Below are 12,708 nucleotides of genomic sequence, written 5' to 3'. Positions count from 1 at the left end.
GCTGGGCCCCGGCGCCCAGGACATGGTCGCTGTCCACATGCACAGGCTCTATGAGAAGTACAGCCGGCGGGGCGCGCGGCCGGGAGGGGGCAACACGGTCCGCAGCTTCAGGGCCAGGTTGGGTAAGTACAGGGTGCCCCAGGACCCCTTCTCCTAATTCTCCACCTTCCTCACTTTTCTGTCTCCTCACCCGTGCACCTCTACTCTTCCTCTTCTAGCCAACGGGTGGGTGGTTCATTCATTCTTTCACTAATAATTCACTGATCTCTCCATGCCAGGCCCTGAACCTCCAGTGGGGCACCAAGAGTGGCACAGGGTGGCACAGAGGTCCTGCCCCTGGGGTGCTCCCACATTGCTGAACACCGACTACCCCATATTTACAAGGCTCTAAGCACAGAGTGGAAGAGGAGACATGGGCCAGGGGAGTATCCCTGTGATAGGGTCAATTATGTGGGCACTTTACAAATGAGGAGGGCACAGCCGGTGAACATAGGCAGCCCTGACAGAAGTTCCAGGCACTGGGCCCTGTTAGGAAGCAGGAGCCACTAGCTGGTAGCGGCCATGGTTCCTGTGTCCAGGGAAGCAGAGTGGACTGAGAAGGGCCTTGGCTGCCCAGGATTGAGGACTCCCACGCACTGGCATGAAGCGTTCAGACCACAGGGGTTTAAGGAAGAGCCCAGGGACTTAGGCAGTGGGAACACTCTGCCTGTCTCCGGCCTTTGTCCCACCTTTCCACTTCCTCAGCCCCTTGGCTGGAGCTGGGCAGAGGGCACTTGCAGAGGCCCGTGCTGCCCTGCTCTGAGAGCGCTTCCAGGCTCCTGCCTCAGCAACCTGCCAACCTTTGCAGGCCCTGGGTAGAGAGGGGCCGCAGAGGTGGTGAGAAGACCCTGGTTGTCATGGTGATTACTCCTGGTTGCAGAATAATGTTCCAGAAAATGTGGATGGGGGTCTCCTGCAGCTCTGTAGAGGATCAGGCCATTCAACAGGAGAAAAATCGGCAGTCTACAGGCTTCCCTCCTGAGAGAGAGGGAAACAAGCCCAGCTGTGGGGCTAGACAACCTGAGGTCAGATCTGTCACTGGCTGTGTGACTCAAGGTAACATCCATGATCTCTCATAACCATGGACTGGGGAGCACCTGCCACAAAGAGGGCCCATGCCCTCCTCCTCTACTTAGCCGACTCACCAGGTCAGTGGCCCTGGGCTTCGGGCCAGTTGGATCTAACTCCATCCTCACTCATAACTTTCTTGCACTATGTGGGGTCCATTTCTGGAGGAACATTATTAAATTTAGCCACTTAAGAATCATCTGGCATGAATATGACCTTGGGTATATCACTAAAGCTATATGGACTTGAGTGTATTCATCGATAAAACGGACAAGGCTTGCCAGTATCTCTCCTGTGGGGTTGAAGGAAAGATGAAATGAGGTCATATGTATAAGCTCAGAGCCCAGCACTGGTCAGATTAACTGTTGATGTATGGGATTCCCCTGGGAGCACAAAGAATCGTGCTAAGTATTATGTGTATTCCTGTGGGTTTAAACTTGACCTTGCTTCTCTATTAACTCAATCCTTGAAGCCTTGTAGTTGAGGAAGCAAGGCCAGCAGGGTCACTGCTGCAACACGAGTGAACCTGCCCACTCAACCCACCCACTTGCTGCAGCCAGGCATGGAGATGCCCGCTGTGTCATTCTGTTTTCACAGAAAGGGGGTAGTACAAGTAGCAGTGGAGTTCAGGATATTAATCTCAAAAAGGACCTGAAGAGAGTGTCTCAAATCCAGCATTCCCACGTTACAGATAAGGAAACTGAGACTCAGGGGTTGTTCACAGTGGCAGAGGTTGGCACCTCCCATCTGCCAAGCCATTGCTCTTCTCACCATCACTCCCCACACCCTGTCGTCTCCATCAGAGCTATGACCAGGGTCTGGGAGGGGTAGGGTGAAGCAGACAAGCTTGGGAAATCAGGATTCTGGTAGTCTGGAGTGTCTGACAAATCCCTCTTCTTTGGAAGCCTGAGGCACATTTGGGTGTGAATCCCAGCTGTACCAGCTACCAGCTGTGTGCTGTGGCACAGGTTAGTTTACCTCTCTGAGCATCAGTTTCCTGTAAAGTGAAGTGAAGAAGTGAGGATTAAATGGGTTAAGTAGGTTTTATGCCTTGCATACAGTGGGGGCCCAGGCAGGTTGCTTGATCCTCCCCTCCCTTGATTCATCTAAGTGTTTCATGCCGAGCCCCTTGCCTGCCCTCAGATGCACCTGCTTCCTGATCCAGTGACCTGTCTGAGGAGGTATGAGTTTGGGCAGGGACCCTTCTTTCATGGATGATGCCACCCATGTGGGAGACTTCAGCTCTGGTCTGAGAACATGCCAGTCTCAGCCTGCTCCCCAGTGGTGGGTCTCTGCTGCCTCAGTGGGGCAGCACCTCTTCCTGAACAACAAATGCCTCCATCCCCACAGCCTGTGGTACGTAACTATACCTCACCTGGCACCGGACAGCATAGCTCAGCTGCCAAGTGCTGGCTGTGAGCTGGCCTGCTGGGGTCCAAATCCCAATTATGCGATGTGGGCAAGGGACTGAACTTGTCCATGACTCAGTTTTTTCACTTCTAAAATGGAGCTAATAATGCTCCCCTCCTTATATATATATTTTTTAATGGAAACTGAGATATGTCAAGCACTTACACCATTCCTGACACATGTAAGTGTCAATGGTGTATTAACTCTTGCTGTTATTACACCAGCCACCCCTTCATTCCCTCCCTCATTGCTCCCTGAAGTGCATTTTGTTCCTTATTAAATCTGCATCGGTGGAGAAAGCCTATGAGCCTGACCCTAAGGGTTAAGGTTAGACCACCCCTAATTCCCACTGAATGCCCTGTGTTTAAATGTAAGCTTTGTCACCTAACAATGTGATACTGAGTTGGTTTTCTTCAACTCTAAAATGAGAATAATACTACATACTCACCTGTCAAAAATGCCAAAATTCAAGTTTATTTCAGTTACCTAAGTATTTCCTAAACACTTGGTTTGGTGGCAGATGCTATAAGCTCAGGGAACACCAAAGATGCCCAGAAAAGCTCGTAAACTAGCAGGGCAGATCAAAGTAAGCAGCAGAATAGGGCAGCGGGTCTGGGGAGTGCCATATAGGAAGGAGGGCAGGGGTGCTGCAGGAGCCCAAGGGCGCACTGACCTGGCAGGGACAGGGCCTCTGGGTGGGGCCAGGAAAGCCTTCCCAGAGCAAGCCAGGCCCCAGCCACTTTGAAGGGCAGGTGGGGCTTAGCCAGGTACAGAAGTGAAGTTGTCCACTGCGTTCAGAGACTGCCAGGAGTTTGGTTTTAATGATAACGCAAGGAGAGAAAGGCAGGAGATGGAGGCAGACAAATAGGTTGCAAGCAGGCTGTGGAGAGCCATGAGTATTATGAATTTGTTCCTCCATAGGCAATGGGGCAATATACAATGTGCATGCATGAGGGACAGAAGGAAGGAGCCAGGGAGAGAGAGAAGAAGAGAGGGGAGAGAGAAAGGAGAGAGGGAGAGAGAGGGAGGAAGAGGAGGGACTGCAGGGGAAAAGAGGGATAAAGGAGAAAAAGTGAGAGATTATAAATAAATGCATGCTTATTGGGGAAAACCTGGAAATTATAGAAGATCACAGTAAAGAACGTAAATCATCCCTAATCACAGCCAGATATAACCAGAATTGTTAGTATGATATTTTGGTAGAATCATTCCAGCCATGTCTGTCTATCTATCTATCTGTCTATTTCTCCACTATCTATCTATATCTTCATTGTTTTGCCCTTGTATGTAAGATACATATGGATATATGAATATATTTGAGATATATATGTGAGATATATATATGTGAGATATATGTGGATGTATCTTTTATGGATTATATTGTCAGCATGCAGGTAAAACTTGCAGGTATTTCCATTTGAAATTACTTTTTTTCATTACTGGTCATCTTGAGCTTTTCCCCATGCCTGCTGGCCATTTGCAATTTTTCCTGTGGAAAAATTGCCTCCTTGTATGGGAGTCCCTCCTTTCTCCTACTGATATGCAAAGTTCTTTACATAGTAAGGATCTTAACCTTTCACCTTTAATAGACAATTTGCTTTTGAGACATGAGTGTGATGTAAGAGGCAACAAAGTTCTGGGACCACTGTTGTGGTCGTGCTGGAGCCCTGAACGCAGGGTGGAAAGATGCTGTGTTCAGGATGGTTGTGTAGAAACAGGAAGCAGAGCAAACAGGGCCTGGAGATTGGTTAAAAGCAGGAGGGGGAGGGGCGAAAGAGTTCTCAGGTTCCTGCTGGAGGGGCTGGAAGGGAAGTGAGGCCTCCCACTGGGCAGGAGGTCAGGGAGCAAGGATGTGGTGCCCTGAGGGTGGCAGTAGCTCCTGAGGCCACAACTGTTCTGAGCCCCTGCTGGGTGCCAGGCACAGTGCTGTTAGTGCGCTCTGCAGAGATGATCTCACAATAACTTTTGGAGGTGCAAATACTCTCTCCAGTGTATGGGTGAAGAAACTGAGGCACAAAGTGCTTCCATGACTTGCCTGAGGCCTCACAGCTAGTAAGGAATGCAAGCAGGAGTTGAACCTCAACCCTAGAGCCTGCATGGAAATGGGCACTAAATACTAAATCCGTGTTAGTTCCCTGCTCTTCTCTGCAGCACCGTCTGGCCCACCGCCCCTTCCCACCGCCCCTTCCTCCAGCTTCTGTTGGTGCGGGCATCGAAGCCCAGCGTTCTCACTGATTGCCCTGGTGGCTGTTTGAGGGGCAATGGGTGAAGGGACAGATGTCCAAAGTGTCTTGGAATCATTTTATATAGGGCAGAGCATCTGAGGGGCTGCTCTTGGCCTGAGAGTTGACCAGCAGTGGGGCTGGACAGACCTTTGGGTGAGAAGGTCCCTTCCCCCAGTACCATCCCCACTGCCCTCAGGAAGGAGGCTGAGTGCCCAGCAAAGTGGACATGGTCACACTTCTGAGAATTCCCAAGAGCCACTGAGAGATCAGCTTGTCTAAATAAAGTCGATCTTTCCCTTCTTAGGGAGCCAGAACTCAAAACTACCAAAATAATGACCTCTGTTTGCAAAACATGCTGCAATTCACAGCACGTGATCTTTGTCCATTAGCGCTTAGGCAGATCATGAACATATCCAGAACACATGGAGGAGCAAAAGGCATGAGCTTGGGGTCACACAGAGCTGGGTACAAGCCCTGACTCCACCCCTGGCCAGCTGTGTGACTGTAGGCAAATTACATACCCTCTCTGAAGCTTCAGCTCTTTGTCCACAGAATGAATGACCCCTCCCTACTCTCCTCATGGTGAAAATGATGAATCAAGCATGCAGAACACTCCACATAGGGCCAAGCACATACACTTGGAGCTCAGAATGTCATAATTAATAAACAATTTTGTTCCAATTTAAAGATGAGAACAATGAGGCTCAAGGGGAAGTCTGGCTAAAGACCTGGCTACCCGCTGCCTCCATTTGGATTTGCATCATCAGCTGCATCTTTGTAAAGAATGAGGATTTCTTGATTTCTTAAGACTGTGGTTACTGCACTGTAGGGCAGCATGCCAGGAACCCCCAGTGTTAACTGAAGTTAACACACTTTTCTCTTGTCCCCACTTGGGCAGGATTTGCACAGACAATCTCATTCAACATGCATCTCTGAGCTCCAACTGTCACCTAAGCCTTATGCTGAGGTCTAGTGGTGCAGTAGTGAATAAAACTGGCAGTGTCCCTGTCCTGTTAGAGTTTATGTTTTAGGAAGATAAGAGCAATAAATCAGTTTACAGCAGGATGCCAGGAAGTGCTCTGAAGGCCAGTGAAGCAGGGGCAGACAGAGTGATGGGGCTGTTGTCCAGCCACGGGAGCCCAGGGGACCCATTGCGGGAGGTTCCATTTGAGCAGATACCTGAAGAGGTTGAGTGGTACTGGTGGATGGGGAACCATGAAGGTGGAAGGAAGCGTGAGGCACAGTCCTGAGACGAAAGCCACATGTTGGAAGGACAAGAAGGCCAGTGTGACAGGGGCAGAAGGGAGGGATTGGGCTGGGGATAGGAGATAAAGTTGCAGAGGTAGGCAGGCCAGATCAAGTAAGGCCTTGGTAAGGGGTTTTTATTTGGGGGCAATGGAGGGCTCCGAGCTTGGGGGTGACCTGTGATGGAATGCACCCAGCACACCAGGGGCCTTGATTGGACAGTGCTCTATAAAACTCTGACATGAGGAGACACTGAAGATGGGCGTCTTTGTCATTACCAGTCTGTCTCCCCTCTAGGCTGAATTCCTCATGCGCAACTTTGTTATGACCCTGGTCAGCCCAACTTAGCCCAGAGTAGGAGTTTTGCAAATGTTTATTAGGAAAACAAAGAGAAGAAGAGGAAGAAAGAAAGGAAAAGAGGGTGGATAGAAAAGGGGAAAGAGGGGAAGAAAACAGAGACGGGAGGAAGGCAGAGAAGAAAGAGAGAGAAAAGACATGAATCACAGGGCACCAGCACACATCAGAGGAAATAACGACTTTGTCTTCGGAGCTTCTTTGTTATGGCCTGGGCTCGGCTAAACTGAGAGATTTCAGGTTGAGGTCCCTTCTCTGAGCCACAGCCTGGAGCCCCCTGCACTGGGTACATGCAGGCACATCCAGAGAGAGGACCAGCCTGTGGCCCCTCATGCACTGGTGCTGGGGGTGACCTGTCTTGTCCCCAGCAGTCCCCAGCAGGGAGAGTCTTCATGGAGCAGGCTGCTCAGTGAGAGGTGAGCTCCCTGTGGCAGGAGGCATTCAAGTCACATGGAGGTAGGGCTTATATCCTTTTGCACAACCTTAAAGGTTCCTCCCCACTGTGAAGCTGCTAGCAGAGCAATGGAGGAGTTGAGACTTGAACTAGATCAAAGAAAAGCAAGGTGCTGTGTTGGCTGGGTTGCAGCTCGGATATTTGGATCAGCGAATGCAAGGTACCCCAGTTGATGGAGGGGAGCTTGCTCTGCCAGCCTTGGTCCTTCAGACTCAAGTGGCAGAAAGCACATTTGGGGGCACCTCCTTTGTGCCTGGCACTTCACTAGGCTGTTTCTGTGATCTTCCAGACAATCCTCTATGTGAGATAGAGGCTGTTGTCCCTGTGCGGCAGATGGGGAAAGCAAGGTTCAGGGCGTGGCCCCACTGAGTCCTCGGAGCTTGGTTCCTAGAGCATTTTCTAGTTTGGGGGTGGGGTTGCAGCATTATTGGTAAACTTTCACCCCATCCATAGGTCAACCCCAGATGCTGTAGATACACAGCCACTAGCACCAGAGTGAGCTGTCAGCTGCCACTGACTTCCCAAACTTCCCTAATGGCCAGAGCCCCCTGGAGTGCTGATTAAAATGTGGAAGTCATTGTCATGCAGTCAAGGCTACATGCTTGGGGAAGCGAGGTTCAAATGTGCATGTAGACCCTGGGCTGCTGCTTGTGTGTGGAGCATGTTGAGGGGCTGCGACACTGTCCTGGCAGGTTTATTGTGAGGATTAAATAAGGTCATGGCTTCAGTGTCACCTGAGCCTTTACTGGCATTTATTTATCAGGCCCTCCATAGATGTGCTTCTGTTTCTTCCCGCTCATAGTCCCTTAAGAGTATGTGAACAATCCCAGTTGAATTATGCCTTCTTCCCAACAGAAACAAAGAAGAGAAAGCGGAATATTTCTGCTAAAAAAAAAAAAAAAAAAAATCCCTGCAGATCCTGTAGGTACAGGGGTCAGAAAGGTGTGTCCCTGATCCATGCCCCTGGAGAGCCCAGTGTCCCCCACACACACTTCCCGGGCTTGGGAGCTCTGCTCCTCTCCAGATATTTCCTAGCAGAAGGACACTTGGTTGTCAGGAAATGAAGCAGCGGGAAGGAGAAAGCCGGCCTGACCTCTCTGGTGTCCTGTTAGTGTGCAGCATCCTAGGGAGGCACCAGGAAAGACTCGCCACTCTTCAGAAGCCTATATCCGACTTGGCCATTTGAGAACGCTCACTGATATATAATAATGTTTAGACAATTCAAACCTGACACGATACTCATGCTGCTGCCAAGGTTGGGCAGCTTCCTGGGACTGCTGACGCGGCTATGCTGCTCTGGTGCCCTGGGGAACACCTGCTTCCGCTAGACAAATAGGAAGGAGTGGCCGGCAGCCCCAGGGAAGGCTGAGCTGCAGCATTCTTGAACCGAGTTGCAGATGTAATGGTTGAGACCTCCCGACCTCCCGGTCTTTACCTGGACCTTGGAGATTTAGTCAAGTTGCCTTGTGTAATCCTGATATTGCTCTTTTCTTTTTAAAACAATCTTAAAAGTCCTCAGGCAGAACAAAGAGCAGATGCCTCAATGGCTGTATTTTTGATCCCAGTTTCCCTTAGGAGGTGCTCAAAAAGCATGAGTGTTTATTTCATCTCTTTTGGAAGAATGTTTGGGTTTAATGTGATGTGTATTTAATGATTGCATTTAAAAACTGATTGCATAAATAGAGGGCTGTGCAAATACAGGAGGGGCTGCCTTGATGCAGGGCTTGGATCCAACCCAAGCCATCCTGAGCACTTAATGAAGGTGTCAGTGACATTTGTTCATTTGTGCATGCAGAGACAGTAGAGGCCAAGGGGAGCGAACAGGAGCTTTGGAGTCCAGCAGGCCTGAGTGCCTCCCTGTCTGCTTCTGTTTCTTTGTTGTTTCTTCTTTTTGTTGTTGTTTGCTATGGGATATTGACAATCTCAACCTTAATTCCTCACCTGTGCACTGAGGATTGCAAAGGGCGCCCTCATCAGTTTAATGTGAGGATTACACGAAATGAGGGAGGCAAAGTGTGGGAGGAGGACGGTCCTGAAAGTGTGGATCTGTGGGCATTGCTCCTCCAGCCCTGGGTGGGAGACCCTCAGGACCATGAGCGAGAACTTCACAGCCTGTGGTCTCTCCTTCCCTCACAGAAGTGGTCGACCAGAAGGCCGTGTATTTCTTCAACCTGACTTCCATGCAGGACTCGGAAACGATCCTTATGGCCACTTTCCACTTCTACTCAGAGCCTCCTCGGTGGCCCCGAGCGCTCGAGGTGCTATGCAAGCCGCGGGCCAAGAACGCTTCAGGGCGCTCGCTGCCCCTGGGCCCGCCCGCACGCCAGCACCTGCTCTTCCGCAGCCTCTCGCAGAACACGGCCACACAGGGGCTACTCCGCGGGGCCATGGCCCTGTCGCCCCCGCCGCGCGGCCTGTGGCAGGCCAAGGACATCTCCCCCATCGTCAAGGCGGCCCGCCGGGATGGCGAGCTGCTCCTCTCCGCCCAGCTGGATTCTGAGGAGAGGGACCCGGGGGTGCCCCGGCCCAGCCCCTATGCGCCCTACATCCTAGTCTACGCCAACGACCTGGCCATCTCGGAGCCCAATAGCGTGGCGGTGACGCTGCAGAGATACGACCCCTTCCCTGCCGGAGACCCCGAGCCCCACGCAGCCCCCAACAGCTCCGCGGACCCCCGCGTGCGCCGAGCCGCGCAGGCCACCGGGTCCCTCCAGGACAACGAGCTGCCAGGGCTGGATGAGAGGCCGCCGCGCGCCCACGCGCAGCACTTCCACAAGCACCAGCTGTGGCCCAGCCCCTTCCGGGCGCTGAAACCCCGGCCAGGGCGCAAAGACCGCAGGAAGAAGGGCCAGGACGTGTTCATGGCCTCCTCGCAGGTGCTGGACTTCGACGAGAAGACGATGCAGAAGGCCCGGAGGAAGCAGTGGGACGAGCCGAGGGTGTGCTCCCGGAGGTACCTGAAGGTGGACTTCGCAGACATCGGCTGGAATGAGTGGATAATCTCACCGAAATCTTTCGATGCCTACTACTGCGCGGGAGCATGTGAGTTCCCCATGCCTAAGGTAGGGTTTTTTCCGCCTTTTGTCAGATTCTAAGGCTCAGCTCTGCCGCTACCGTCAAGCCCCTCAGCCTGCAGGACTTCTGTTTCCCATCTGCGAAATGGGAATAACAGTACCTCCTGTCTATTCCAGGCAGGAAATAGGTAGACATACGTCACCAAGTGGCAGCCCGTAGGGTAGTTGCCGCCCACATATGTGTGAGTTTGGCTGTGTTTTTTGAAGTATTGACTTGGTTGAGTTGGAACTTTAAAATCAGAACATTCTTTTGAAAAGCAGGAGAATCCATGTCTTTAGAAACGCATCTCCACATAGCAACTATCTGCAGAGGTTGAGTAGATGCTGCTTCCTGTACACAGGGCAGGTCCCAGAAGCTCCATCCTCACCAAGGCTCTCATTTCTGTTCCCAGCCTGGACCCCAGGGTGTGGTGATCTGTGACCAGCACAGTGCTAGCCTCAGCGGCTCTCCCACTGTGGACTCCCTCCTCCTTGCAGCTCAGGGCAGGAATCCACAGGGAGTAGGCCTTCACTATGCACAGGGTCTGCAGGACACACAGCACTGGGCTGTTCTGTCTGTTGCACCAACCTAAGGCTTTCCAATTCTCACCTTCGCTCCAGCCTGGGCTGTGACTGAGTCCATCCCTGTTCCTGCAGCCTGCCCTGCAGCAGCCTGGCTGTCTGTGATGTCAGCCCTGGGCACTCAGCACATAGTTTCTTCCTGATTAGTTACTCTGCCCAGGGCACGTCATGCCTTTCCCTCCAAGAAAAGAAAGTCAGTGCATAAATCCAATTTGAACTTAAGTAAATCAGTCAGCTGGGGAAGTCCAGACCCAGACATGGGGCAGCAGTAATGTGTTTGGGAATTAAGTGGCTTCTCCTCAAAACCGTGCATGTGCAAGAGGGAGGGAGGTGCCTGACAGAGAGACAGGACCTGCTTAAAGGGTCTAGCAAAGGCCCAGGCAGATGCAAGCCCGGAACCCTGAAGGCTTGCAGCTGGTCAGCCATGCGCTTAGCTTATCACCTGGCTTGCTGCCTCCCCACCTTCCAGGACACCAGCCAGAACGTTGCAAATGCAGGTGTCCCTACCCTGCTCCCCTCCCACTACCCCGACACAGGAGGGCTTCCTCCTCAACTGCACTACATATGAAAATCTCTGTTTGGCTGGTGATGCACTGAAGTGGATGACCTGGTTGGTTCATCTTGTCAGAGGTGGGCACAGTTTTCCAAGCCAGCTCACTTTCTGACTGGGGGTCTTGATCAAGTTACTCAGTCATTTTAAGCCTCGGTGTCTTCCCAGTAAAGTCCAGGGAATACTCACCCCATAAAATTGCTGAGCTGACAAAAAAAGGGGTGATGCAGGGGAGAGCAGCCCCTAGGAAATGTCAGTGTCCAACCTGTCACACTGCCACGCACATGCCAGGCTTTCCCTTCAGTGACAAGAGCACGACCTCATGGGAAGCATGCTTGCCCTCCTCAGACTGCGAGATCAGGGCCGTGCTGGCATCTCGCTGTGTTTTCCCTCTGGGCAGCTTCTGCCTGCTTCCTGGTGCTCTGTGAGGATGTGTGACACTCAGGCGCCCCCATGTGGCCCTGCCGTGTTGGGGACACAGCATGCCTCAGGGAAGCCAATGGGCAGGAAGGCCTGGGGCCTCTTGGAGACCTCAGCCTGGGACTCAGCATACATCTGATTTTAGAGGAATCGTGTACCCCGCCTTGGGATCTCGTCCATTCCTCTAGGTGGATGCCTCTTCTGTGGCCTTAGCTGGGGAACAACAGCAGAGCAGTATGGCCTGGGACTGTGAGGACAGCATGGGTGGGTGGATGGGTGAGGGCAGAGCTGAGGTAACCCTACTCCTTTCCTGCCTTGCAGATCGTTCGTCCATCCAACCATGCCACCATCCAGAGCATTGTCAGGGCTGTGGGCATAGTCCCTGGCATCCCAGAGCCCTGCTGTGTTCCCGATAAGATGAACTCCCTCGGGGTCCTCTTCCTGGATGAGAACCGGAATGTGGTTCTGAAGGTGTACCCAAACATGTCCGTGGACACCTGTGCCTGCCGGTGAGACCACTCCAGGGTGGAAAGAAGCCACGCCCAGCAGAGCCGCCTTCTCGGAACCTTCTGCAGCCAGGACTTAACTGGTGGTGCAGCTGCAGACACAGAGCAGAGCTCATGGGCAACATTGCTGGGGCCTAGAGAGAGCTGTCCGCCAGTGTATCATTTGGGGGTCTTTCATTGCTAGTGACTAGCCCCTTAAATGCCAGCCTGAGTCCCTGAAGGAATCTGGGAATTAGCCCTGGCCTGAAAGTGGCCCATCATTCATACCCACTGTTCTGAAGGCTTGAAAAGAAAACGTGTCCACGACATTGGCTGATGTGATCATCATCTCATGACTGAGCAAGAAGACTATGCAAAGCTTAGAGCGTTCGCTCCCTGCCCACGGAAAGAACTCTGTTTAAATGCTCAGTTCAGAACACTTTGGGCCACATAGTCATTTTGGAAAACGGGATAATCGTGGTGTAAATGGGTGTTTCCTTTCAAATTTCACTGCAGAGCTTTTATTCATACGGTATGCACATGTAACCAATGTTGGTTTCTTTTTCTTAATATATATATTTTATTTTAAAACAACAAAAAAGGAGGGCGTTGACACCATTCCCCAGAGAGATAGTCACGCTGAGTGTGGGTTGTTTAAACATGCATATTGAAATAACACATATAGTAACGTGGGAATACTAAAAAATAACCAAGATTTTATATTTTTGTAAATTATACTTTCTATACTGTAGATTGTGTATGTTATGTGTTTTTATGGAAAGCTAATAAATTAAAGGTACAGTGGTATCTTGAAAAACTTAAT

At 51.4% G+C, this 12,708-nt stretch overlaps 1 protein-coding gene across 2 annotated transcripts; it reads left to right on the top strand.

The window, feature by feature from the left end:
• Positions 1-6: 6 nt before the first annotated feature.
• On the top strand, positions 7-12,708 carry GDF10 (growth differentiation factor 10). 2 transcript variants are annotated; one of them, XM_011990913.1, is made up of 3 exons: positions 9-122; positions 8,935-9,857; positions 11,722-12,708. In XM_011990913.1, the coding sequence occupies exons 1-3, from the start codon at positions 23-25 to the stop codon at positions 11,911-11,913; spliced, it is 1,215 nt and encodes a 404-aa protein (XP_011846303.1). In that variant the 5' UTR covers positions 9-22; the 3' UTR covers positions 11,914-12,708. The 2 variants fall into 2 exon arrangements, with proteins under 2 accessions (XP_011846304.1, XP_011846303.1); XM_011990914.1 differs by lacking the exon at positions 11,722-12,708 and having other exon boundaries at positions 7-122; positions 8,932-10,413.

Source organism: Mandrillus leucophaeus, unplaced genomic scaffold (genome assembly GCF_000951045.1).
Source record: "Mandrillus leucophaeus isolate KB7577 unplaced genomic scaffold, Mleu.le_1.0 Scaffold388, whole genome shotgun sequence".
Lineage (NCBI taxonomy): Eukaryota > Metazoa > Chordata > Mammalia > Primates > Cercopithecidae > Mandrillus > Mandrillus leucophaeus.
The sequence above is the reverse complement of the archived record's forward strand: the minus strand, read 5'-3'. Positions and strand labels throughout refer to the sequence as shown.

Excerpts from the sequence above, each read along its gene's own strand:
- GDF10 (XM_011990913.1), top strand. The coding sequence starts at position 23 with ATGGTCGCTGTCCACATGCACAGGCTCTATGAGAAGTACAGCCGGCGG. Across the intron at positions 123-8,934 it reads CAGCTTCAGGGCCAGGTTGG|TGGTCGACCAGAAGGCCGTG; the intron begins GTAAGTACAGGG and ends CCCTCACAGAAG. Across the intron at positions 9,858-11,721 it reads GTGAGTTCCCCATGCCTAAG|ATCGTTCGTCCATCCAACCA; the intron begins GTAGGGTTTTTT and ends CCTGCCTTGCAG.